The following is a 23,104-nucleotide window of genomic DNA, read 5'->3' on the forward strand; positions in this document are numbered from 1 at the left end:
ATTAAAAACAGGTACTCAGACAAATACAAGTACACCAGTGTTCACAGCAGCATTAGTTACAATAGCCAAGAGGTGGAAACAGTCCAAAATGTCCATTAGTATGTGGTCCATCCATACAGTGGAATATTATTCAGCCCTAAAAATGAATGAGGCTCTGACACATGCTACAACATGAACATAAAAAAAAAAATTGCTGAGTGGAAGAAGGCAGTCACAAAATATCACATATGGTAAGATTCCATTTATATGAAGTATCCAGAACAGGCAGATCCATAGAGACAGAAAGATTAGTGGTGCCATGGGCTGGGGGAGGAAAAAATGGGGAGTGGCTACTAATGGGTACAGGGTCCCCTTTTGGGGTGATGGAAATGTTCTGGAACTGGATGAAATGGTGGCTGCTCAACATTGTGAAAATACTAAACTGGATTGTACACTTTAGATGGTTCATATTATGTGAATTTCTCCTTGAAAAAAAAAAAGGATGGAATTAGAGTGATTTCCTAGAAAGGAAAGCAGTCTCTCCTGGGAAGAGACCTCCTTGGTTTTGGATAAGGCACTGAACAGGCAAGTTTGGCTCTGAAAGATGAGGCAAAGGAATAGGGAGAGAGGGGGCATTTGGCTGGGAAATAAGGCCCCTGGGAGCATGTGGCCAGGAGGGATGATGGACTTCCCAGGGGGGCAAGGCCTGAGCCTCAATTTGGGTTTCCTTGTATGTATGCTGTCATTACCCTCAGACACATACCCCCTGAGCATCAGAGAACTCCAACACCCATGCCAGCTCTAGGGCAGGGAGCTTTGGGGGAAGGAGAGAGGCCATAGCTGGAGGGAGGTGACCAGGAGAAGAAGAGATATGCAGAATCCCAGACATTTCAGGGTGGTGATGTACCCCCTGCTGTGTGGAAAGGAGGGTTCAAGCCATTTTATTTGGATATTAAGAGTGAGAAGGGTCCTGAAAGTGGGAGGGTCCAGGACCATCCAGGCCCCAGGCACTTGGGGACAGGTAGGCCAGTGATCACATTCAGACACAATCTCGCAGTTACAGCTCAGTCTGAGGTGATGTGTGAGGCAGCGCTCTCTAGACAAACAGCTCTCCAGAATGTTTATGTGGGAAGATGTGTCCCTGAGTGGGAGGGGGTGGGGTGGAGGGCTATCCTGGAAACCTGGAGCCTGGCTTCCAGTACTGGTCTGATCTGCACCTGGCCCACTGTAACCTTAAGCAAGATTGTTTTGCTTTCTGAACCTTACTCTCTACATCTGAGAAATGGGTGGGCCATAGTAGATGTGTGACTAAGTTACAGAGATAGTCAAGCACCAGGCACCCAGATTCGGATGCACACCAAACTCATAAAAGTGACCTAGTGAGCATGGCCACTCACATATGTACTCATTTCACACTCAAGCACATGATCACACAGGATTGCATTGACCAAATTACACTGAGACATGGATACACAATCACAGACATACACACAAATATCCAGTCATATTATTACAAACAGCCACACCTAGAGAGAAAACGATTAAAACAGTGTCACACAGACACATGATCACACAGAATACCACTACCACAAGCTTACAATTACAGAGACAAGAAACCACAAAGTAATTCAGACACACAGTAACAGTTACACCGACACACAGTCACCCACAAACAGATACACAGTTATGCCGGCACAATCACACGCATAGATGCATAGATGCACAAATGCACAAAGAACAGAATCACATCAAGTCACATACACAGTCACACGCGGCTATACGAGCTTCCTAGGGCAGACCAGCAGACAGGTTGGGCTGAGATCACCCACTGGAGCCCACCTCCTTTCCCCGCCCCCACAGCACCCTATTAGGGGAGACCTGGGGGTCCAGCCTCCCGGGTTCCAGGACTCATTTTCCTCGTGCCTAGTTTCCCTGTTTAACTACAGAAACCCTGTTCATACGCCCTTTATAACTGACCAACCAGAAGTGAGCCGAGCCCCCTCTTGGGACCAATCAGAGCAGTTATACAGCTGGCCAATTGGGTTGGCCCACTCGCCTACCGCATCTTCCGTAGCCTGATTGTTAAAACAGCTAACACGTTTCGGCCTGGACGCGCCGGTTTCCGCCGGCGAGGCCTCCGTCTCCCGTTTAAAAGGCAGAGCCGTGGAGTAGCTGAACCAATGAGAAGCCCTGTGCGGCCTCAGCCCCTCCCACCCCAGCCAGAGGTCAAAAGGCTTGGTTGTACTGAGGCCTGCGCGCTAGGAGGGAAGGTTCCAGGTGAGGACTGGCCAGAGGCCGGGAGCGCAAGGGCTGGGGCCACGGGTGAGGCTGCTCTGCTCGGCCGCTCCCGCTCCCCCAGACTGGCGGTGGTTGTTTCTCCCGCTCTCCAACCCGCTGCCCATATGGCCCTGAGAGGCGTCTCCGCGCGGCTGCTGAGCCGCGGAGTCTGCCTGCGTTTACTGAGCACGCGGGGGTCGGCGGCGGCGCAGACAGGTCAGTGCCAGCTCACGGGTCGGGTGGGGAGGTGAGGCTGGAGGTTCGGGGGACCTTCCCGGGGTGATTTTCCGGTCCTGTGTTTGCAGAGAAGGGCGGGAAGACACAGAGCAAACCGACCAAGCGTAAGGACTCCACGTTGCGCCTTGCGTCTGCGGCCCTTGTCCAGCGGTCTGCCTGCCCCGGGTCGGGGTAGGGGCTCTGTCCAGGAATACGAGGGCTGCCCTGGCGGGGAGGCAGGTCCGTGGCCAGGGCCAGAGGCGCTGAGGCAATGAGTGTCCCGGAGACAGGCTACTTTGTCGGTCTTGTTTGCAGCCCACATCCACCGGGAGCCAGATGGGGGTGAAGTGGGGCTGAGGATTCCAGGAGAGGAGGGCGCGGTGGTCTGGTGGAATGGGCCAAGTAGAGTCCCGCCCCCTCCCTGTCCCAGCCTCGCGTCCGGAATTTGACTGGAGAGACCCGCTGATGCTGGAGGAGCAGCTGACAGCGGATGAGATCCTCATCAGAGACACCTTCAGAACCTACTGCCAGGAGCGACTCATGCCTCGCATCCTACTGGCCAATCGCAACGAAGGTGCCCATGCGGTGGGTGGGCACCTACCACCAGGCACACCAGCTCTGCTTGCTCCAGGAAGGCCTCTGGGCTTCTTGTCCCTGGGCTGGGTCTGAATTTGAACATCTGTCCCTTTGCAGTGTTTCACCGTGAGATTATCTCTGAGATGGGGGAGCTGGGTGTGCTGGGCCCCACCATCAAAGGTAGGGACAAGTTTCTCTCCATGCTGCAGTCCCCAATGTGTCCTAGAAAGCTCTTTTCCCTGAGTCCGGGTTTCCCAGTCTATACAGCGAGGCTGTTATCTGTATGTCTGAAAGTGGTAGTTGCATTAAAGTGGATAAGCCCTCAAACCAGGGCCAGCTTGGTATCCCCCTTCATGGGTGCCCCTCTGCAACTCTGTCTCTTGGGTGGGAGTCACTGGTCCCGGCTGGGCAGGGCTTTGTCCTCCACTGCCTATCTGCCCTCCCCCAACCAGGGTATGGCTGTGCTGGGGTCTCATCTGTGGCCTATGGGCTTCTGGCCCGAGAGCTGGAGCGGGTGGACAGTGGCTACAGGTCTACCATGAGTGTTCAGTCCTCCCTGGTCATGCACCCTATCTACGCCTACGGCAGCAAGGAGCAGCGGCAGAAATACTTGCCCCGGCTGGGTGAGCAGCTGCCTGGGGGGCCTGGTGGAGGGACGACAATCTTAGTGGTCTGAGTGGTCTGGAACTCAGGGCTGGGCTCCCCCAAGTCTGCCTTCTGTCTCAAGGATGGCACCAATGACCGCCTGGTTTCCCTGCCAGACTCTGGGCCTCACCCCCACACCTGATCCTGACAGTCCCCTCCTAGGTCTCTTGACTCTGCTTCTTTCTCACCATCATCTCCCTCCTGATTTTCTTTCTGTGTTCCTCTATCCCAGCCTAAAATTGAAAGTATTAACTTCCTGACTGGGTCCACGAGGCCCTGCATGAGCGGGCCCCTGCTGATCTTTACACGTCATCTCTGGCCACTCCCCAGACTCAGCTACTTGGAATTATCCCAAAGTACCACTGGACCTTTGTATATCCTGTTCCCTCCCTCTGCTGGGACTGCTCTTCTAAACATTTCCTGCTTAACTCTTTTTCCCTGCCCTTTGAGATAGATTAGCTCTTTCCTGATTCCTGCTGGACCCCGCCCCATCATGGCATTATGAATATGGCCTGGGAGGACCTGCCCCCCATCATCTGGGTGTGCCATGAAGGCAGGGCCACATTTGCTTTGGCCTGGCTCATGGAGAGGCTAATTTTCAATTGAGGAGATGTAGGGGGGCTGGCAGCCTTGTCCATCTTGTGCTTGCAGCCAAGGGGGAGCTCCTGGGCTGCTTTGGACTCACAGAACCCAACTATGGAAGTGACCCCGGCAGCATGGAGACCAGAGCCCGCCACAACCCATCCAGCAGGAGCTATACTCTCAATGGGACCAAGACCTGGTAAGGGGCCTGGGTGCCTCAGGGGAGTTGGGCAAGGATGGGGGTGGCGGCCAGACCCCTCACTGTCCTGTCTTCAGGATCACCAACTCACCTGTGGCTGACCTGTTTGTGGTATGGGCTCGCTGTGAAGATGGCTACATTCGGGGCTTCCTTCTAGAGAAGGGGGTGCAGGGCCTCACAGCCCCTACGATCAAGGGCAAGTTCTCCCTGCGGGCCTCAGCCACGGGCATGATTGTCATGGACGGTGTGGAAGTGCCAGAAGAGAATGTGTTGCCTGGCGTGTCTGGTCTGGCGGTGAGCAGTGGCCTCCTTTGTAACTGGTATTGGGTCGCCTGCTGGTTCATCTTTCCTGGGGCTAACTAGGGAGCAGATAAACACAGTCCCTGTCTGGTGGAGCCCACAGAGAAGTGATTCTGAAAGGTTCTGCTTGGCTCACTGAGGTGTAGCAGCTGTCCCTTTTTGGGGACCACCTTGCTCATACTGGCTCTGTCTAGGACACGTAGGCTTCAACTATCTCAATCCTTTGATGTATGTTCTTCGTCCTGTCTCCTTGCATCAGCCCCTGTATCTGAGTGTCTAATCCAGAGCCTCAGCTGGATAGAACTGTGTGCAAACCAATAGTGAGCAGGCACCGAGCAAGACCTGACATGTATGAGCTTTGGTGCCAGGACTATGTGTGATTTAAATGGCTGCCCTGAGTCCCCTGTTTATACTGACTATGGGTCTGGACTGTCTGGGGAGGGGGTTTCCCCCTACTTAAGAGTTACTTCCAGACACAGGGCCTCTCAGCTCCTGGGTGGGGCTGAGGCCCCCTCTCAACCCTGCAGGGTCCCTTCGGCTGCCTGAACAATGCTCGGTATGGCATCGCCTGGGGCGTGCTTGGCGCTGCAGAGTTCTGTTTGCACACCGCCCGGCAGTATACCCTGGATAGGTGTGTGGGGGCCTCATGGAGTGGAGGGGTTCGGGTTCCATCCCTTACCCAGCCAGTGACTTCTCACCCTCCACCCAACAAATCTAAGTTCCCCACTCTGAAATGGCGGGGAAGTTCTGAGCAGTGATGGGCTGACTCAACCACAGGCGGAACTGTGGCAGCCTGGGAAGGCTTCCTGGGCTGGTGCAGCCTGGGACAGGACCGTGAAGTGGGCCCCCCTCTTTTACTTACCCTGACCTTGCCTGCCTAGGATCCAGTTTGGCGTCCCATTGGCTAGGAACCAGCTGATTCAGAAGAAGCTGGCAGATATGCTCACTGAGATTGCACTGGGCCTTCATGCCTGCCTGCAGCTCGGTCGCTTGAAGGATCAAGACAAGTAGGGGCCGAGTGTGTGGGGAGAGGGGAGACAGCTGTGACAGCTGGGCATGGTGGTGGCTGGCCCTGAAAAAGGTTCTTCTTGCTGGGTGGCCTCTGGGGAGGTCCCTTCTCTCCCTCTTGGCTTTGATGGGCTGCTGCTGCCTGCTTGTCCCCCATTGGGGTCTCAGTGTCTGTTGCTGAGACTGTAACTTGGGGACTCCTCTGCACCTGCTGGGTTTGCCCTGGGCATAAGGACACCTGAATGCCCAGAGTGGGGCCATTTCTTTGTGACGCAGCACTCATTCCATGTCTGTGCTGCTCCCAGGGCCACCCCAGAAATGGTTTCCCTGCTGAAGAGGAATAACTGTGGGAAGGCCCTGGACATTGCTCGCCAGGCCCGAGATATGCTTGGGGGGAATGGGATTTCTGACGAGTACCACGTGATCCGGCATGCCATGAACCTGGAGGCTGTGAACACCTATGAGGGTAGGGGCTGGGTCCCTGGTGGGGAGGGAGTATGGATCACTGGCCTGTCTAGGGGAGGGGGCAGTTGAGGGGGGGCGGGGGCAGCAGGCCTGAGTCCCGTCCCCAGCTGTCACCACTGGCGGTGTGACCTGCGTCACACCCTTCCCCTGGAGTGGCTCACACTGGGACCATGGAGGTGAAATGCTCTCAGCCCTTTCCCCGGAGGTGCTCGGGAGGAGGAACTGTATGGCCTGCTCAGGCATCCGCTGAGTGGGGCACACTGCCTGGCAAGCTGGGCAAGTGCAGGGCAGTGAGAGCATACTTAGACTTAGGGATCCCCACTACATTTTACGTTAAGAGAAAAAAGAAGAGTCGCTGGCAGGCTGTGGTGTTTGCAGCTGGCAACTGATTGTGTGTGACTCACTGGGGCCAGAGAACCCCTTGCCATGTGGGAAGACAGACATGGAAAACAATCATTAAAATTTTTTAAAATATACAATCCTGTGTGAGCCAGGCAGAAACAGAGGAAGATGTAGGAGGTGACAGGCACTGTTCTAGGAAGAAAGTGGAACCCTGATAGGCCTTGAGGGAGGCAGAGATGGTGAGGGTAGTGTCTTTGTGCTGTTCTTGATGGGACATTTTAGAAGCAGCAAGAGGGAGGGGTGGGGGGACCCTTCAGGTGTGGGAAGGACTCCAAGGACAAGCAGAGGGGACCTTCAGATGGTTTTAAGCAGGGGAGGGATGGGGTCAGATTGGCACTTAAGGACATAAATGTAGTTACTTTGTTCCAGGAAAGGGAGGTGATAATCTCTGCCTTCCAGAGGGAAAGCAGCTGAGAGCATTGAGGGCCATACGGTGACCCAGACCCTGGGGGAGGGGAGGGGCGTGGGATGTGGTGTGGGGGAACGCGTCAGCTGGCACAAGTGACTGACCTTTGCTTCCCTGCCCCTCCTGTGGGTAAGAAAGGGCCAGACAAGTTTCCACAGAGCTCATCTGCTCTTTCCACCTCCGTGGGAAGGAAGCATGTCTGGGTTGAAAATCAAACGTTTAATCAACTGTGTGGACCTAGGGTGGGCTGAATTTGCCAAATGTGGGCAGTGCCAAAGCTGGGACCTTGGCAGCAGGGCCGGACCTGCTGAAGTTTTAGATCCACCCCCAGGACTTTTTTCTTTTTCCAAGATGCATTACAGAACTGTGAAAAATAATTTTCTCAGCAGTGCCCAAATGGTGGCCTCTGAGCCTTCTCTTGGTGGCTGTCACAAAGGGCACTTTTCGGGAAGCCGTCAGCACTCGCTGTCCTTGTGGCTCTGTTCTTCTTCCAAAGTAGTGGCCTGGGGAGAGGGCGGAGGGACATGAAGGGTGACTTCAAGGAGAATTTGTGAGCTGTTAAGACTCCAAACCAACTCTGTCTATTTTGTCCAGGCACTCATGATATTCACGCTTTGATCCTTGGAAGAGCGATCACAGGGATCCAGGCGTTCACGGCCAGCAAGTGAATGCACGTCACCCTGGGGCCCGGAGTGCCTCAGGTCCCTTCCTGGGGAGACCTGTGCCCTGAGCTTACTCAGGGAAGTGGTGGAGGCAGGGGAAGTGAGAGACACTAATTTTTAAACACCCAAATTTCCCTTTTAAAATTAATCATCTGTGCTCCTTAAAAAGACAATGGGACCCTCTGAGCCGAGTTTCTCAGTCCGCTTTTAACCATGTATGGGAGTGAACTCCACTCACCCTAGAGCAGAAGCTTCTCTTGCTGGGGCAGCAGTGAGAGGGAAGGAGAGTGACAGGGAAGCAACCTCTGTGGGACCAGTGTCTGGCCAGCAAACGCCCCCCCCGGACACCCCCCCCACAAGTTCCCTGTGTGCCCTCTGACCCTCCTGTTGCGAGGTTATGTGCCTTATGCTGGATGTTGGAGCAGAATGACACCGAGAGTGAGAATAATAAAGAATCTGCATGTCTAACCCCACGTGTGGGGCCACAATTACTTGTAACCACCCGAGAAGTCACTTTGGTCACAGGAGAAACATGGGGGCAGTGAGGCATTCAGGCAGGGTGGGGAAGTTCCCCCGTGTCATCTGGTGCCTGAGTCTCGGCCCTGCCATAATAAGCCCATTTTAGGCACTGCGCAGGGCTCGGGGCTGGTGGGAAACAACAATGGTCCGGCAAGCACAAGCAAGGGGCACAAGCAAGATGGTAGCAACACCAGGGGCCTGGCAGTGATAGTCCCTGGGCTGGGTGCTAATGTCTTTGGTGTCTGTTGACATTTAATTTCAGCCACTACAACTCTCCTTCTTCAGGCAGCACCCCATGTGTGAATGTAGTCATACCTCAGGCTGGACACACAGGTCTTTGTACACCGACTCCACAGTGTGGCACACTTGTTTGAGCTCTGTTTCCAAATGGCTGATATTTGCCATTTTCTGGGTGAACTCTTGGAGCTTTTCCTGAATGATCTTGTTGTGGTCATTATAAGTCTGATGCATCCTTTCCTCTAGCTTCTCTGTCAGGTCTGAAACCTTTTAAAGAATAAGATGTACTCTTAGAAAATCAAACGATAGGCCTCAAAGACATTTGTCCTGATAGGCTTCTTAAGACTTCTGCAATTTGTCTTACAAAAACGGTAAAAACAATCTCAGTGAGGTGGAGGGGGGGATGGGTGAAACAGGTGAAGAGGATCAAGAGGTACAAACTTCCAGTTATAAAACAAATTAGTCAAGGGATGGAAGCACAGCACAAGGAATACAGCCAATAATACTGTAACATCTTTGTGTATTGACAGATGGTAGCCACGCATATCATGGTGAGCATTTTGTAATGTATATAATTGTCAAATCTGAAACCAGTATTATATATCAACTATATTTCAAAAAAAAAAACAATTCGAGTGACTGGGGGTGAAATTGCCTATAAATTAACTTCTTTCAAAGGCAGGATGCAAAATTTAGTATCAAGTATAGGCTTCACCAGGTTAGGAAGAAGTACACCACAGAGACTAGGAGACAGCCTGCAGCCAAGTGGCCTCCAGTGGTGGGATCATAGGAATGTTTTTATATTTTTTATGTTATACTTTTCTCTACTTTTTAAATGTTCTATGATTTACCAGGATGTATACTGGTAGGGATGGGGGCACGGAAACAAGGCAGGGAGAGGTCAGTCTGTTGTTTAGAGATGACATGTGGAACCAAGCTGTCCCCCTCTCAGGATCTATGATGCATTCTGAGAAGTGGCTCAGGGACAATCATTAACATCAGATCTGTAACATCAAGGTTTGTTAGACATAAGCCCTAGCTATGTTGCGCACTCCTGTTCCCCATCACAAGCCACTGGACATCTGGAGGACACGTGGGTGTGATAACACGGGCTATGCCTCAAGCCCCTATATGCCCAGGCCCTACCTGGCAATGAAATAACAGGGCTGAGCTGTGTGTGTAGATGGACTTTTGTTCCTCATCCTGGCTCTCACTTGAGCAAGTTAATTTCCAAATCTTACTTTTCCCACCTGCAAAATGGATCTGATCTCGCACAAATTTATAAGGGGGAAATGAGGTACCATGCAAGCTTCTGGCCTAGAACCTATCACTCAGCAGTAGTGCACTAGCCCCCTCCCCCTGGGGCTTCACCGTGCATCTGGGGGGCTCTGTCACCTTGATCTTGAGGCTGTCCCTGAAGTTGGTCATGAATGCGTAGTCTTTCTGCCGGCCCTCGTTGATGTTTTCAATCAGCTCCTGAGCCCTCTTCTTCAGGGTGTCGATGCTCAAGTCCAGAGAGGAAAAGTAGGGTCCTGACTTCCCTTCCAGCATCATCAGCTGGCGGTTGGCACTGGAGGTCGCGATAGAGGGGCTAGAGACCTGACTTCTGAAAGCACAGGAAACTGAGATCACCAAACTCCAGAGGGTAGCTGATTTGAATCAGCTCTGTGGTGGGAGAACCAGTGTTGTGTGTCTCCCATGGGCCACACTTGATTATTTCACTCACACACACCTTGGAGAAAGGGATGGCATCCCCCTTTTATAATTGAGAAAACAGACCCAGAAACACAAAATCTGCCCAAGGTTCCAGAACAAGGAGATCAACATGGCTGCAAAGCCCAGTCATTTTATTACATCAACTTGCTGCTTTGAAATGAACATCCATTATACTATTTATACACATTATAGTATACTGTATTTATATACTATACTATATATAATATAGTACACTATATCTCATCAATTATATTTACATTATAGTACACTATAAAATACTATATAATGTATATAAAAGAAACTTGTCAACTATATACATTACAGTATACTATATATAAGTATATTTATAGTACAGTACGTAGATGATCTTCCTGTCTCCAACCTGCTGCATCCCCTTCCATTCCTTCCTAAACCTCCAAGGTGATGCCCATAGCATGCAGACCACCAGGGGCTAGTGTACCTGCACATCTCTGCTTCCACCAGGTGAGGTGGCCTGTCAAGAGTTAGTTATGTTGAAAAAAAATCTCTTTTAATGCATGAAAGTTGTTTGTCCCATATTATATACATGACTGTAATTTGTAATTCATTTAAATCTCCTTACCCACTGAAATGGCAAAAAAACTGGGCAGCTGTCTAATACAAGTTCAGCTGAATGAATAAAGGTGAGTCTAATAAAACAACTATTAAATCAGGTCTGAAGGAGATAATTACAGATTGGAGCAAGGATCATAAAAATCTACAAGGATTCTGCACAGATTGTTTTGTCAGGACCTGTAAGTTTTTGCTCTGCTTTAAAAACACAAAAGTGGACATTGCAGGCAATTATGGATGAGGTTTTGTGCAAAAAAAAAAGTTATAATCCAATCAGCAGACACATTGGTGTTTTAATGTAGATAAAATGTTTAAGGAAAGCTTTTTATTTTCTGTTTCTCTGCTTTATCTGATCTTTAAACACTTTGCATTTGCCAGGCACAGTGCTAAACTACAAGCCTCGTCTTGCTGCATCCTCCCAACCAGGTTAGCCCACCCAGCATCTTTACCTTGTAGCTGAGGATGCAAGCTCAGCAGGATCACATTACTTTCTCAGGATCGCCTACCAGTCTGTGGCACCCCGCTGGCCTGACTCCCTGGGTCCCACTTCTCCCTGGGTCCTCAGTTTTCCCCTTACCCTCTGTGGTCCTTCCCAGCTCTGAACAGCTGAGACTCAGAGGTGCCAACCCAGCAGTTCCTAACACACCAGTTCATGAACAGCCATGAAGTTGGCTATGACTGAAAGCCAGGCAGTGATTCCCTCAAAAATTACATCTTGATTTTTGGATGCTTTCACCATAATACTATTTCTCTTGGCTTTTTCCCCAACTGCCTGAGCTTTTCTTTTTGGCTCAGGACACAAACACAGTGAACCCCCATGCCAGAGATCTCATCTGCATAAAAGACCCAGGATGTCAGCTGTGTCCAGGTCCTCATGTATTCCTTGACAGATTGTTTCTTGCCTCTGTACCTTTCTGCTCTCTCAGACTTGACCTGTGAGACCTAGCCCAGGCCAATGCCTCCTTTAAGGAGTTACCCATAACCCCGTTCCTGTCTCTATCACTGCATGTGCTTATCACTGCTCACATCCCTATCTCCCCAGAGGGCTGCGTTCCATTTATCTCCGCATTACCCAAATCAAGCACACAATAAGTTCTCCATTGTTTGCTGAATGAAGGAAGGACATCTTTGTCCATACTGTTCCTTCTCCTCTGGCTTCATACGAAGCATGGAAGTTCATCAGCCTCCAAGGGAAGATGCATGTGGGCAATGTATTTATGAAGACAGGAAAGCAGGTCTCCAACTGAGGCAGACATTTTATCACAAACACTTAACGTCAGCTAGAAAACAGCCCAACTGAAGGCTCCCTGGGTATGCTTGTAAAAAGATGTTTTGCCCATGGGACAAAGGTTTGCTAAGATGTTTATGACCTTTGAGCTTGCAATTACTTTTCTTTCCTACAGGGAGGTAAGGCAGTAGACCCATCCAGGCCTGGGGCACACTGACCTTTTAACATTCAGACTTCTGTAACATCTATCAAGTGCAAGCAGAGAACACAGAGTGGATGGCTCTTAAAAGGACTTATCTGCTAGATGACAATGGAGCTGGGGCATGGGTTCAAGAAAAGCTGACCTTTGACTTCTCCAAGACCTCAAGCACTAGCTGCCTTCCTGTTCCACCTAAATCTGGGGTTCCATCATGTCAGTCACCTGCTGGGGGCCTCCGCAACTCTTCCCTTCAACTCTGTGTCACACCCACCCACAAAAGCCCCACGCTGGCTCTCCACAATCAAGCGCTGTCTTTTTTTTCCACGCTCAGGAATTTAAGTGATGCTGGAGGAAATAATGACCCTGTAAACAGGGTTGCTGCAGAGTCCTGCTCTCCCACCTTCAGGAGGTCCTCAGGGCCACTGGGCACCCTGTCTTGTGTTCTAACCGCCTCTCTCTCTCATTTCCCCCATCAGCCATTCCGAGCCTTCACAATTCTCCTGTTCCTCACCCTTCCTCTTTCCAAACTCCCAGCTTGCCTCTGCTGGCTCCAATCCCATCCATGCTGTACCTCACCTGGGTCTCATACCTGTGACACCTCTCTTTGGCTGGCCCTTTCCCTGGGCCTGTCATCTCAAGTCTCCATTTTTAAAGCAACACACACACACCATCCATATATACATATACAACACACACACCATATACACACTATTGCACAAACACAAACACACTGTTCTCCCATCAAACAGCAGGTCTCCCTGAGCCAAACACCTTCCTTACTTCCCATCACAGCCAAGGTTCTAGAAAGAGCTGCCAACACTTTCTGAGCATATTTTCTCACTTCCTCCTCACTTCTCAGCCCACTGCAATCAGGTTTCCACCCTAGTTCTCACATGAAGTGGCTTCTGCTAAGGTCCCTGGTGACACCTGGTAGATCCTTCAGCCTGTGGCTCCCCAGACCTTCTGGTTGGTGCTAGTGACCGCCCTTCCCTGCCGACCCACACACAGCATCCCCCGGTTCTGCCCTTGGTCTTGCTCTCTCCCCTTTAGACTCTTGTTCACAGTCTTCTACAGCCAGGGCCCCCACATATCTTGTCTGTTGCCCTCTCCGGATATCCCCCCACCTACCAATACACAATGCACAAGCTGTGTTCCCCAAAGGCACCCTCATTGCCAGGAATGCCCTGGCAGTCCCTTTCCTTACCTAAATTGTTTCTTCCAGAACAGTCTCCCCTGGCTGGGTTATGTGTACACAGTATCTAGTGTCACTGCCTGCTCCTCAGTGTCCCCTCTAGTCTCTGGGAGGGCAGGCTGGGCATCCCTATTTTCATGTCGCCAGTACCCACCCCTCATGGTAGGAGTAAAAAAGGGACATCAAATAAATGAGTGACCACTGAGGGCTTTCATTACCATCCACAATCCAGGACCCCCAAACTTATCCTCAGCCCATGCTCTCTCCTGAGTTCCCAACAATGTATCTGACTACCTCCAGGCCGTCTCCACATAGCTGTCCCAGAGGCATCTCAAAACTCCTCTGAAATTGCACACCACAATTGCCATCTTCCCCCCAACCAAATTCATCCTCCCTCCCAGCTCAATAACACCAAAAGCCACATGGTTCTCCTGGATGTCCCACTCCTGCCTGACAGCCTATGAGAGTCCCCACCAGCAATAGGATCAAGTAAATCCCCTAGCACAGCACACTAGGGCTTCCAGGATCCTGGTTTCCACCGTCCCTTTCTACTCTCCACTCTCAGTAATTTGAAACCTTCCAGTTTCACCAAACCCACCAGTCTTTGCCTGAAATGACTTTCCCTTTCTGCCAACTTCATAGGACACCATTCAGAGCTTCTTCTAGTGCCCTGCACCCCTCCCTCCCCCCATATACACACCTTCACTGACTAATCACAATGCTGCCACAGTTCATACACACCAGTACCCTCCAGGGCGCCTTGCATGCCCTGGGTGGGACTGCATTCTACTCATCCCAAACGTTTGCTGAATACCTAAAGGGATGAACTACTGCCAGAGCCCAGTGTCACATTCCTGCTTGCAAGCCTCTTCGTACCCAAGCTTGCGTTGACCTGACAGTGTAAGGATCCTGAAATTAAAATCAATGAGATAACCAGGTGTTTCTCTTTGTGTAATTGGTTGCAACCTGCCTGAGCTGCTAATTGCTCCAAGTTGCTCCTTTCCCAGGCTCAAGGGATTAAGGCTGGAATGGGTCTTCGTGGCAGCTCTGCAAATGGTGAAATATCACTTGAATTCAGTTCGTTCAAATTTCATTGTGGGACAAAGGTCTGCATCAGATGTCTGCGGAGAGCTTCTTGATTTTTTCCAACTTCTCCTTTGGGGGTTTACTCCTTTCCATTTCATTTTTCTTAATACTTAGCAGCTGTATATTAATCAGGATGCTAATGAACCATAGGCTTCCCTGGGCCCACATTCACCAATTAACTTTAATAAACAAAATACATGGTGTCCTCTCTGCTGGCTTCCCTTGTTCCCAGGGCCTGCTTCTGTTGCTGAACCCTGGATGGAGGCCAGGGAAAAGAAGTAGGCCTGACATAGCAGGCCGGATGTCTGAGGCCTGAGGCCTGAGCAGAGATCAGGTGGGACAGCAGGAAGAGTATCATGCTGAACACGTCGTCAAGCTCATCTGCTAATGGTCTGTCCTTCTAAGGAGTCCCTAATTCAGCTGTAAGGATCAGGACATAGTGAGCGGGGCCCAGACTGGCAGGGAACCCGAGAATAGCGGAGGAAATGGGTCTAAGTGAAGAGACCATCTGTTCACTCCAGGTAAAGATGTGACTGGCAGGCGAGTGAGCCAGAGCCACCTGCTGGTGGGGCTCTCCTTTCGTGGCCTCTAACAGATACACAAGTAAACAATCAGCCAGCCACTTATGACCACAGGCAGGCAGCAGTCCCAAGAGGGGAGGCAACCTAATCAAACAATCAAGGAGAAACACAACAGAACCACCGGTGATTCGGCAAATCGCCGTTTGGCTGAAGTACGGCCAAAAAGTGGCCGTAGTGGAAAAGGTTTGATTTGAAACTGCCGAGCCTGTTCCTCACCCTCTGCTTTCCTCTCTTGAAATATGTTCACATTTTAAGCATGTTGCTGAGTGTGTGCTGCTGGATCTATTAACTGGCCCTTGCACTGGTTCTAATCCGTCTGTTTTTCAGCCCAGAGCTCTTGTGGAACTCCTTGAAGTCTCTAACTGGCTTGCAATTGTGTCTCTTCACCACTTAGAGTCAGATCTAAGCATGCTCTTTGCAGGAAGATGTTAACGAACAACCGACTTCAATCATTTCTTTCTTTTTTTTCTGGTCTCTAACTGACAGCACACACCTGGAAACCACCCCACGCTGTAGCCTGCTTTAAGGACCCACGAATCTGGCTTTATGCCTGGAGTCTTCAAGGCCCTAGCTCACTCTCTCCCCAGGTGAGCTGTTCACCTTGCAGCTGCAACTGAAACTCCCACAGCGCCATTTTTTGCCCCTGAGTTCCAGGTCAGAAAGTCCAACTGTATCCTGGACATATCCCTGGCTACCTGAAACTCAACAAGGGCAAAATGGAACTTGTGTTCTCAGTTCTGCCAGTGAAACCTCCACCTGCTAGAAACTACCCCAAGCTAGAAAGCAGGGAGCAGTGGTGTGCTGGTAAGCATTTAACAACTGGCTCTCTGGGGATGGGAGGGTAGAAAAAAGCTCTGATTTGTAGTGTCTGCCAATTTCCATGGTGCAAAGACTCCCATTATAGTCAATTTCAAACTACCAACAACAAGCTGCTAAATTCCAAGGTGGGAAGAGATGGATAGAGCTGGCTTTTTTGAGCTGGTAGGAGCCGGCTCCAGCACACCACAGCATACAGTACCCCTGCTGCCAATCACAAGGCCTGACAAGTTAGCTTTCTCTCTGTTTTGGGACCACAACAGTCTACAGACATCCTTGGCTCTTCCCCTTTGTGGATAACAAGAGAGTTCCTGTGGCCAGGATTCTCACCTGGCTATGGCTGACTAGCTCACTGAACACCTGTGGGCAATACATGGCTGTTGACTCTATATAAAGAGCTACACCCAGTGCTCTGGGCACGACATGGTGGCAGGGCTGCAAGGCTGAGGAGCTCTTGTGCACAGAGGCACAGAGGACGGCTGTGCGGGACGGCTATTTGGACAGAGGAGCTCAGAGGACGGCTGTGTAGACAGAGGGGCCCAGAGGCAGAGACCCGGCTTGCTGTATGCAGACTCACTCTGAGTGAACGGGATTCTAGTGACTGACATGCCACCTGGAAATAAAGTTGGGTATAACCCTTTCACCCCAAGAACATATTGATGTCATTTTCTTTGGTCACACTGAATCCATAGCGAACTTGCCCGGGGCTGAAATGCATTGGCAAGACACCCTTCCTCATGCCTCACTAAATGACCCCCTGTCCAGAGCTGCCCTCCATCTGCCCTGCTAGACGCCACCCCCACAGGAGCCTCCCACTGATCTCCCCACATCCACTCATACACCCCCCCACCCATTTACCACAAAGCAGTCAGTATCTTTTTATAACAGGAACCTAAGCATATCTAACCCAGCAATTCCCCTCCTAGATAATCTACCTAAGAGAAATGTAACATATGTCCACACTAAAGCTTGTACACAGATGTTCATAGCAGCGTTATTCACAAAAGCCAAAAAGTGGAAACACAAATGTGTCAACCAATGAATGAGTAAATAAAATATGGTTGATCCATAATATGGAATATTATTCAGCCATAGAGAGGAATGAATTTCTGATACACATTACAATCTGGATAAACCCTGAAGGCATTATGCTCAGTGAAAGAAGCCAGCCAGTCACCATGGACCACATAATTGTATGATTCCCTTTATATAAAATGTCCAGCAGAGGCAAATCCTTAAAGACAGGAGAGTAATGGTTTCCAGGGGCTGGGGAGGATGCAGGGACAGGGGTGGGGGGCAATGGTTTAGGGGTGCAAGGTTTCTTTTCAGGGTATGAAAAGGTTATAAAGTTGATTGTGGTGATGGTTGCACAGCTCTGTGAATATACTGAAGACAATTGAATTATGCATTTTAAGTTGGTGAATTGTATGGTATGCAAATTATATCTCAATAAACCTATTATTAAAAAAATCCTCAGGACAAAGTGCACAGTCAACAAAATGCTGGGTGACTGGCCCCTTGCAAGCCCTCCTCTTACTCTCAGGCCGCACCCCCACCAACCTGCCCCAGCCACACTGGCCTGCCTTCAGCTCCCTCAGTGCCAGGTACAGGGAATTTGCATACATTCAGCCCTTCCTTCTACCCTCAAGCCCATTCAGCACGGACTGTCCCTCACCTTCTGATTCAGCATTGCCTCTTCAAGGGTGCTGTCCCTAGCTCCCCATTCAGGGCTGGCTGCCCCCAGGGGAAATGTTTTCCCAGCACCCCAATCTCTTCCATATCAGTACTTGTTCAATATCTGCCTCCTGGTCAGATGGAAGCACCCAGAGGGTATGAACACATTTGTCTGGTGGACCTGGGGTAAACTTAATGCCAATCACAATGCCTGATACACTCGCCTTCTTGCTGTTCTGTGAGCACATCAAGCTTACACCTAACCACAGGAACTTCACACTCTGCCTGGCAATGTTGGGGCCCCCAGAAGCCTCCTGGTTGGCTCCTTCTTCTGCGACCTCCTTAGAGATCTTCTGTAAATACTCTGAATTCCATGTTACTTTAGTTCTCCTTACTCTGCTTTGTTTCTTCACACCACTTGCCACCTGTGGAAATCATTCTTTTTTTTATTATTATTATTAGTTACTGTCTATCTCACTTTTAGAAAGTCAGCTTGGCAATAGACCCCAAATAGTCAACACAATGCTGAAGGAGGATAACAAAGTCAGAGGATTGGTGCTACCCAACTTCAAGTCTTACTATAAAGCTACAATGATCCAGACAGTGTGGTATTGGTGAAAGAATAGACAAGAGGACAATGGAACAGAATAGAGAGCCCAGAAATAGACCCACACATATATAGTCAACTGATCTTTGACAAAGGAGAAGAGGAAATTCAATGGAGAGAGTCTTTTCAACAAATGGTGCTGGAACAACTAAACATCCACATGCAAAAAAGTGAAGCTAGACACCAGCCTTATGCCTTTCACAAAAATTATCCCAAATGGATTATAAGCCCAAATGTAAAATACGAAACTAAAAAACTCCTAGAAGATATCATAGTAGAAAACCTAAGTGACCTTGGGTTTGGTGATGACTTCCTAGATACAATATCGAAAGAAAAAACTAGTAAGTTGGGCTTCATTAAAATTAAAAACTGCTGTGCAAAAGATACTGTTAAGAGAATTTTATTGTTGTTAACAACCATTTGATCAATAAATATGAGAGATGCCCTCTCAAAAAAAATAAATAAATAAAATAAATAAAAGTCATTGGATTTATAAACTAAAAAAAAAAAAAAAAAAAGATACCGTTAAGAGAATGAACAGACAGCCACACACAGGGCACTCATTTTTGCAAAACACATATCTGATAAAGGACTGGTATCTAAAACATACAAAGAACTCTTACAACTCAACATTAAGAAAACAAACCATCTGATTTAAAAAAATGGGCATAAGATCTGAACAGACACCTCACCAAAAACGATATAAAGATGGCCAAAAAAAGCATATAAAAAAAGGTTCAACTTCCCATCTCATCAGGAAACTGCAAATCAACACAACAGTGAGATCCTACTACACTATCAAAATGGTGAAAATCCCAAACACTGACAACACCAAATGCTGGTGAGGATGTGGAGCAACAGGAACTCTCATTCACTGATGACAGGTATGTGATTTGGTACAGCCACTTTGGAAGACAGTTTGGTGGTTTCTTACAAAACTAAATATACTCTTACCATATAATTGAGCAATTGTGCTTCTTGGTATTTACCAACGGAGTTGAAAATTTATGTCCACACAAAAATCTGTACATGAAAATTAATAGCAGCTTATTCATAATTGCCAAAACTTGGAAGCAATCAAGATGTTCAGCAGGTGAATGGATAAATAAACTGTGATGCATCCAGGCAATTGTGCTCCTTGGTATTTACTCAAAGGAGTCGAAAACTGAGTACATTTTAGTGCTAATATTCCAAGAACTAAAAAGAAATGAGCTATGAAGCCATGAAAAGCCATGGAAGAACATTAAGTGCATATCACTAAATAAAAACAAGTCAGCTGCAAGACAGCAGGAATTCTGAATTGTTCACTATTGTACCCCCAGCATCTAAAACAGTGTCTAGCCACTAGCCAAAGCAGACCCAATATTTGATGAATCAATAAATATGCAAAACAAAAACCTTTTTGGCATCCCTGATGCTTTCTTTCACTCCAACATCTAATCCATTAACAATTTCTGTCAGTTCTATCTGCTTGAAGATATCCAAAATTTGACCACTTCTCATCACTTCCATAAATCTACCATGGGCCAACCCAGAGTCGTTTTGCACCTAGATTATTCCAAATACCTTCTCAGGTAGTCTCCCAGCTTCCACTCCTACCCTCAACAATCAATTCTCCACATGGCAGCCAGAGGGAGTCTTTTATTACTTTACTCCAGACAACTGCAAACATCTATAAAGGACCACCAGTAAATCTTTCCAGCTTTGGGGGCCCTATGGTCTCAGTTACAATAACTCAACTCTGCAGAAGTAGGTATAGACAAGCATGGCCATATTCCAATAAAACTTTATTAACAACAGCCCTCACCCTGCTGTAGTCACATCAGGGCCCTCTTCTATTCTGAACCTTTTTATGGGTATTTAACATCCAGACTCTTACCTGTTTGACATTATTTCTTACTATCTCTCCCTTTAACTCACCGGTTCCAGTGCAGTCTTCCTTCCTGGCCTTTGCAGCTGTTGTTCCTCTGCCTGGAGCATGGTTCTCCTACCACTTACTCTGTGAAGCCTTCCCTGACAGCCCCTCTTCTAAACTGGACACCTGTCACTCTTCCTGACTCCTGTATATCCCTGAGTTTAGCATCACCTGATCGCCACATATTTCTGACTTTACAGTCTGTCTCCTCCTCTAGAATATCAGCTCACTGTTGTGTCCCCAGCACTTAGAATCCTGCCAGAGATATGGATGATGCTCGACCAGTATGAGGAACAAATGGGCCAAGTGCAGACAATGGTAGAGTTTTGTGTAAGAAACAAGTGACCGAGAAGGACCCAGGGGTCTGTTTGGCCCTGTTGGGCCGGGGGCTTCCTCACCTAGATGACCCCCGACCAGCTTCCTCCTCGTGCTGCTGCTCCTTGCTGTCCCGGAAGGGCTGTGGCTCCGGGTCCTTGCACTCTACGTGGGACATGTCCACCTGTGAGCACAGCCAGGGCTTGAGGTCGAAGGAGGGAGAGTGAGAATGCAGGTCCCCTGGCTCCTGCCCTGCCACCCTGGCACCTCCGTGGGCCGCAGGAGCGACGGCAGGCGCTGGGACGGGCACCACGAGGGTGGTGCTGTGGAGTGGGGGGATCCTGCGCCTGGAGCACAGGAGGCTGGAAGCGGGGAGACCCGGAGGGGCCGGAGTGAGGGCAGGGGCTTCGGGAAGGGCGCTGGCGGGGCTGGGCTCCCTATGTTGGCTCGAGTCCTTTGAGGAAGAAGTGGTAGCAGAAAAAGAAGAAAAGAAACGGGTGCAGGGCGTGGGCATCTGAGGCTTTGTCTACCCTGCTCCTGGCACACGCCAAGCGTGTGTGTCTGTGCTTCTGGCAGCGGCTGGCAGCGAGTCCGTCACACAGTCCGTTCGTCAGTCAGGGCCCAGTCAGTCAGTCAGGCAATCGGACCCGGCGCAGCAAGGGGCAACCGCAATGGCAAAAGATAAGCAGCCGGGCTCGCGTCTGCCGAGGAAGCCCAAGATCGCGGCCATCCAGCCCGTCAGCCCGCCCCCGCAAGAAAGAAACAAGCGTCGCGTACTCCCTGTCGCTGCATCCTGTCTTTTCCCGCCTTCTCGTTCGCATTCTCTGCGCACGCGCATGCCCCGCCCCCGGCACGCCCCCACCCTCACCCCCTCGGCGCGCATGCTTGGTCTCGTCTTCCTCTGAGGGCTTGAGCGCATAGCGGGACGGGGCGGGGCCGGCCGTTAAGTGGCGGTTGGGTTATAGTGGGCTGCGCAGCGTGCCGCCACCGCCGGAGGAGAGGCTGATCACTGCGCGCGCATGTGCGAGGTTCCCAGGCTGAACAGTGGCAAGTCTAGCTGATCCTGCCCTGCGTACGTACGTTTCAGTTAGTCGGTTCTACCCCGAGAAATCCTTCCAATAAAAAATTCTGACCTGCTGTTCACTGATCATGACCGATTGCCTTCAGTGAAAAAGTTTATGCAGTTATCACCTTGAATCAGTTAACTGCGTTCCAAAAGTACGAGCTCCTTGACAGCATGGTGGGGGCTGGCCCTTACAGAGTTGGGCCCATATCCCTCACTAATAGTTGTAACTTAACAGTAATGCCTTAACAGCAACAATAATAATTAGCACACTAGGGGCCACAGGCTGGGAGAAAATATTTACAAAATAGACATCTAAGAATGTGTATCCAGCATCTACAAAGAACTCTTGTAAAGTTGTAAACTTTTGTAAACTCTTGTAAAATAAGACAAACAACCCAATTTAAAAATGGGCATGATTTGAATAGGTGTGTGCTAAGGCCCTGAGGTGCGAGCAAGTTCAGTGTGTCTGAGGGGCAACCTGGTCTAGTGGGAAGGGAGAGCAAAGATTGGAGGAGGCCAAAGATTGGGAGTGAAGAGTTGAGCAGGGTTTGGGCTTGGGGGCTAAGGCCAAGGGTTGGGATTTTGTTCCAAATGACTGGGAAGGAGGTGGAACTCCTTTCCGGCACAACTGTTAGTGTCCATATGAGGGAGGCAGTGGGAATCCATTTGCCCATCCCTTCTGGGCAGGGTTGTGTCCCTAGCCACACACACTAGAACACACACCTTAACACCTACCTTTGGTCTGGAGAACACACGTGTGAAAATGGGCTCTGTCTCTTACCAGCAGGAGTGATCATAAGACTGTTAGTCAATCTCCAACCCGTCTATTACTGAGGTTATAATATCTTAAACACTGGGTTTTGTAGCAGGGATAAACACCTGGAACACAGTAGGAATTTAATAAACAGTGGCTAACATTACTATCTTATGGCCAAGCAGCAAGTTAAACCAAATGCATCTTCCTGAAGCATTAGATTTGAAGATTTAAGGGCTATCTACAGAGAAAAATATCAAAGACTCAGTTAAGCATGTACACACACACACACCCTAACCAAAAGCAATACACAGATGCAGGGTGATTTTTATGGTGCATGGTTTGTATCTTGAAACATGCAAAATAAAACCATGTCTTGTTAAGGTAACATATAAAATTAATTTAAAAAGCACACGAGAATGATAACACCAAATTCAGTCAACCTCAGTGGAGTGGGGCAAAAGGAAGCCCATAGGGTCTTCAAACAATTAACCACAAAATTCTAAAAGGTGAATTATCCAAAACAAAGCCAATATTCAGATTCAAACTAACTGGGGGTGGATTCCTGGGTGTTCATTGTATTAGGCTTTATATTATGTATGCTTCCTGCCTTTACTTTCTACATGGCCTTTACCCTTTCCTTCCTTTATTTTTCTCCAGGCCCCCCCACTTACCCTACCAATGTCATCTCCTGAGTCAGCTTTGCCCATTGCCAAGTCTTCAGCTCATGAACACTGCTGGCACTTAGGAGGTGCACATTTATTGCGTGAATGAGCATTTTTCTTTTGACTGAACTATTTAATTTGAAATGAAAAACAGATATGACTGAGGAACCCTCAGGAGATGGGTGCCCACAGCCTCACCTGACTACCAGCTGTGCTATTACCGGTG

At 49.3% G+C, this 23,104-nt stretch overlaps 2 protein-coding genes across 14 annotated transcripts; one reads left to right on the forward strand and one right to left on the reverse strand.

Moving 5' to 3' along the window:
* Positions 1-2,090: 2,090 nt before the first annotated feature.
* GCDH (glutaryl-CoA dehydrogenase) lies at positions 2,091-8,185 on the forward strand. Of its 3 annotated transcripts, XM_017664537.3 has the most exons (11): positions 2,098-2,472; positions 2,562-2,597; positions 2,903-3,046; positions 3,166-3,228; positions 3,501-3,671; positions 4,345-4,474; positions 4,552-4,768; positions 5,302-5,405; positions 5,656-5,781; positions 6,088-6,248; positions 7,650-8,185. In XM_017664537.3, the coding sequence occupies exons 1-11, from the start codon at positions 2,160-2,162 to the stop codon at positions 7,721-7,723; spliced, it is 1,539 nt and encodes a 512-aa protein (XP_017520026.1). In that variant the 5' UTR covers positions 2,098-2,159; the 3' UTR covers positions 7,724-8,185. The 3 variants fall into 3 exon arrangements, with proteins under 3 accessions (XP_073076152.1, XP_017520027.1, XP_017520026.1); XM_073220051.1 differs by lacking the exon at positions 2,562-2,597 and having other exon boundaries at positions 2,091-2,256; XM_017664538.3 differs by lacking the exon at positions 2,562-2,597 and having other exon boundaries at positions 2,094-2,472.
* SYCE2 (synaptonemal complex central element protein 2) lies at positions 7,256-21,279 on the reverse strand. 11 transcript variants are annotated; one of them, XM_073220061.1, is made up of 5 exons: positions 21,171-21,279; positions 20,477-20,595; positions 9,869-10,076; positions 8,552-8,740; positions 7,256-7,558 (listed from the first exon to the last, which is right to left on the reverse strand). In XM_073220061.1, the coding sequence occupies exons 1-5, from the start codon at positions 21,183-21,185 to the stop codon at positions 7,511-7,513; spliced, it is 579 nt and encodes a 192-aa protein (XP_073076162.1). In that variant the 5' UTR covers positions 21,186-21,279; the 3' UTR covers positions 7,256-7,510. The 11 variants fall into 11 exon arrangements, with proteins under 11 accessions (XP_073076162.1, XP_017520031.1, XP_036878494.1 ...); XM_017664542.3 differs by having other exon boundaries at positions 9,869-10,079; positions 21,171-21,278; XM_037022599.2 differs by having other exon boundaries at positions 9,869-10,043; positions 20,477-20,577; positions 21,171-21,252.
* Between the last annotated feature and the right edge of the window lie 1,825 nt (positions 21,280-23,104).

This window comes from Manis javanica, chromosome 13 (assembly GCF_040802235.1).
Source record: "Manis javanica isolate MJ-LG chromosome 13, MJ_LKY, whole genome shotgun sequence".
Taxonomy (NCBI): Eukaryota; Metazoa; Chordata; class Mammalia; order Pholidota; family Manidae; genus Manis; species Manis javanica.